Below are 4,342 nucleotides of genomic sequence, written 5' to 3' on the forward strand. Positions count from 1 at the left end.
CTACACAATGAATGTCTGATTGTAACAGCACTTTTCATTAGCAATATAAAAATGCTACTGCCACTGCTGTACAGCGCTGAAGGTGACAGTCAGCATGACAGCTTCCAATATGTTTCCAAGACAATCACAGAGTGTCATCACCAGCAAGTTCTTACCTGACAAGATAGCAAATTGCCTGTGGAGCTGCTCTATTATGTCCACTGCAACCAGCGGCCGAATCTCCTGCTGCATGATTTCATCTGCGCAAGTGAAAACAGAAATCTTCAATGAGTTAATAAAGCCTTAATGACCTTTTTTCCATCCTTTAAGAACCCAGAAAAGCAGAGATGGCACTCAAAGGAAGAAAGTCTGGCTTGACTATGGCTTCAGATGCTACATGAGTATCAGAGAAGTTCGTGATACTCACACAGTCTCATCTTCAGCCAACTCACTTTATCTGTTGCCGTGTGATTTCGGAGAGAGCTTTTCATTAGCCAGCTCCAGTAGATTTGCCAGAGCATGTCACAGGTTTGCTCAAGCTGACAGCCTGCTCCTTACTACTTCATGTTCCATATTAAGTCACTGCATTTGGCCTCCCACATAAAGCAGCTTTTCAGTCTTTGAAACAGTAAAGTCTATTTGAGACAGTGCCGTGTTCCACCCTGGACTCCCCAGTCTCTGCAACCAGCTAATCCAGAACAGTTTCCTCTGCTAATGCTTTTTCCGCTACAAGCAAATACGTAGTAAAAGGAGGAAAGAAGGGGCTGTGGGGCTTTCTTCTCATGAAAACAAAGCCTGGCCCTTTGAAGTAAACACTGAAAAGTTAAAAAAATAATTTGGCAAGCAGCTGGGGAAAGTCACCACAATTTGTGCGACCTGTTCAGTGACCAGCAACTAAAACCTCACGCTGAGCTAATTTGCTATCTTTGTGTAACAGTGCAGCCAGCATCCTCTCCCCAGTCTAGCCCAGCAGCAATCACTGGGGCATACTGGCAGCACCAAGGCGCATGCTGCAATAGCACCTATTGCAGTTGGGTCTCTCACCCCTGTGTGGTGACAGGGTGGCCACCAGCCCTGGCTTGGCGCAGCTCACCCCTAACTGCCTGGACAGCCGGCGGAGGGAAGGGAGCTGGGTCCCAGCAGATCACAGATCAGACTAAAGGGCAGTTGCCCTATTTAAGCACCAAGATCTTCACTGATGTCAATACAATGCAGGCACTGAAATAATTTGGTGCCCCTGGTTTTAAACAAACTGTCCAGAAATAGAGAGGGAGGTCAGAAATTCGCTTCTTTCCCCTGCATCCCAGCCTGCTGCCCAAAGTGCCATCTCTCACACATGCGCTTTCAGACACCCACTCTGATCCTTTCCACAACTAGGGATTCTAGGTTTTAAATAACACAATCTCACTTGGAAACCTTTCTGTTGTTTTTCAAACACTTCACTAATGCCATGAGACGAGGTAACGGAAGAACTTTGTCATTGCCCTCTCCTAGGCAGACGATGACACACAATATGGAAAGAAGTTGCATGGGTTTGGCTGATGCACAAAACAGGTCAATAATTGCAAGCAATTGAAAAAAATCTCAAGGGGGCTGAGTCTGCAAATCCTCCCTTTGAACTAAAAAGGGGAAAAGTCAAACTAGAACAAACGATGGTTTTGATGTGGGACCTTCATTTGCATCCTGTTTATGCAGTCCACTGTCAGCTTCTCCGATTCTTGACGCTGTAGGTGGCCAAGAGCAGCCAGAAGAGCAGACTAATAAATTACAACTAAATAGCTTGGTTTCAGTGATGCTCATGCAACTTACTGTAATTCCAATCTATCCAACCTCCTATGGTGATGTTAGCACAGAGCTAGCAGAGCTAAGGCTTAGCTTCGGACACGGACTGTTTTTTCACTGGAGATGCACTGCTCCATGTAACCATGCTGAGTGTTTGCAGAGCACCAAGCCACAGAGTTACAGCCCACGGGCCCTGCCTGTCAGCCTGGGAGCCATGCTCACTTGTTTGAATGTGTGATTCCTAGCCACCTAGCCACCAAATGTATTTTACAGTACCTTTCTCATCACCTGAATGGAGCCCAAGAGCTGTCCAAGATCTCAGTCTGACTGTGTCAGGTACAGCATTTATATACAAGAGAACAGAGAGACTCAAGATCTCCTGGACTGGTGGGGGCTGCAGGTAGGGAAGAGAACAATTTGTTTCAAGAAGCATGGTGGGATAACCTAGATTTGGGGCTTATTCTCTCAGTCAAAACCTAAACATGCAGTAGGGATCACAACACTTCCAAAGGTAGATACAGCCTCTGTAAGAAAATCACCGTGTCTTCTTCCCACCCCAAGGCACCAGAACTGCAACAATGAGAACTACATCCCAACACAGCTTTGCAACAGCATCTTGCACACACTCATGACTTAACCTCCAGAGAGGACCCTGTCAAAGCCAAGAGAGTTTGCCTGCGCTTGCGATGACAACAAACCCTGTAAATCCCTGTTCCTCGTGGCCAATTGACGTAGCTTGTAAGACAAGGGATCCTGGTCATTCTGCCAGGTACAAATACATTCTGGCACCAGCTCAGTGTTTGCTTTTCTCTCCCAGCTTCACAGAGCAGGAATTAAGAGTGGGGTGTGCTTCATCCGTCTTGACCACCTTGCACTCTGATGCATTGCACGGCTCAGCAGCCCCGCTGCGGTGGCTGCCCATACCACACCCTCCTTCTTCCAGCCTCCACCGCTGCAGCAGAACTGCTAAAAGCAACGCACATCTACCTGTAGACATGCCCTGTGCTACACAGGGTGAGGCTGGTGGATGATTTTTAGCGTATCACTGACATTGTTCTGAAATCTGCTTGGGGAAAACAGACTCGCGTACCTTCTCTCAACATGACCCTCACGACTATTTCCACAAGGCTTCTATAACAAACAGGCACACGGGACCAGGCCAGGGCTGCTCTCTTCCACTCAAGAAGCATATGCTCGTCTCTGTGCTGTATTTGTTGGGCAGGTGTGAGAGTCATTCTGCAGGAGGGGGACAGCCAGCAGGACCTGTTCAAAATCAATTGCGAGTACCCTGCTGATGAGGTAGGACAACAGCCTGCAAATTTCTAGACAGAGCAACAGAAAGGCTAGAACAGTAACATTCTGAGGCTTTGTCTGTAGACACCATGGACACAAGATAACTGGGTGTTGTGGTCTGTGGGAATCCACTGGAATGGGTAGTAAAGCTGAACTCAGTATGTCACATTCAGCAAGTTCTGCTCAGTTTCTCAAAGGAAAGCCCACTGAACAGCTAGTGACAGAGAACCCATTTCCATTCTATGCCTCTACAAATTAACTAGCAATCCTACCTGCTGGGCTTTGCTTTTGATAGCGCACATAGTCACTGAGGGACCGAACAGCCTCCCCATCTCCCTACTGACCCTAGCTGACGTTATTCCAGGCTGCAGCAGCAATCTCACCCCTCCTCCCACAGCCTTTTCTTGTCTCTATATGAAACTTCCATAAATCCTTAACCCTTAGACATCAGGATTCCCAGACTGTGTGTTAACCCCTTCTGACAACATTTTTGTGCATGGGAAAGACACATGAACCAGCACAGCATCACCTGTCTCGTGCAGAAAAGGGAAGGCAGAGGCCCCAAAGCAGTCTCTAGCCTGCCGCCCTGAGCTGCCACGCTCAGCTCTCCCTCCGGCCCACCTGAGCTGAGCTTTGTGCCCATTTGTTATCTTTATGGAGGCAGCAGAGAGATCCCAGCCATCAGCTGCACGGTACTCCAGGCTTTGAGGAAGCCAAGAGGCAGATACACATTCCCAAAGCAAACAAAATAACAGTAACCCATTAAGTTTTTCCTTTTTCACTCTGCAGTTTCCCCCATGCACATCCAGAATGGGATCTGTGGGGGAGACTGCAGAGTAAAAAAGGAAAGGCAAATCAAAATCACTTTGAACATGCAAAGTTATTTATTAGAAAGCAGAGAACACCATGAGCCCGGTTTTCTCTGCTAGCTGCTTGCGAACAGCATGTTGATAGCCCTGTTTAGAGTCGGGTAATTACTACACCCAAGGAACCAGCAACAAAATGGTCCAGTAATCTATGGACAGAATTCTAAACAGGTATGACAAGTGTCACCAGAGGGCTGGTCAGAGACTTCTGGCATCCTTCTGACAGTCTACCTGAAGCGTTCCTGAATCACCATAATAGTAATAGATATGCCCTTTTCAAACCACAAGTTGGCAGCAAGATGGAGGCAAAAGAGAGAAGAACTGGTGTTTAGAGGTGACTATTGCTGAACCAAAAACCAGCAAATCCCCAACCCAGAAGTAGGGGGGGGGGGGGCACAAAAATAAGTTAAAACAAAGACTGG

General features: G+C 47.4%; 1 protein-coding gene across 1 annotated transcript in view; it reads right to left on the reverse strand.

The window, feature by feature from the left end:
• Nucleotides 1-4,342, reverse strand: part of LOC104123299 (guanine nucleotide exchange factor DBS) — a 148,961-nt gene that overhangs the window by 129,577 nt on the left and 15,042 nt on the right. Inside the window, exon 2 of the mRNA XM_009635536.2 lies at nt 156-239. Within this exon, the coding sequence (XP_009633831.1) occupies nt 156-239 (84 nt within the window). The remainder of the gene's footprint in view (nt 1-155; nt 240-4,342) is intronic.

This window comes from Egretta garzetta, unplaced genomic scaffold (assembly GCF_000687185.1).
Source record: "Egretta garzetta isolate BGI_Z169 unplaced genomic scaffold, ASM68718v1 scaffold663, whole genome shotgun sequence".
In the NCBI taxonomy this organism is placed as follows: domain Eukaryota; kingdom Metazoa; phylum Chordata; class Aves; order Pelecaniformes; family Ardeidae; genus Egretta; species Egretta garzetta.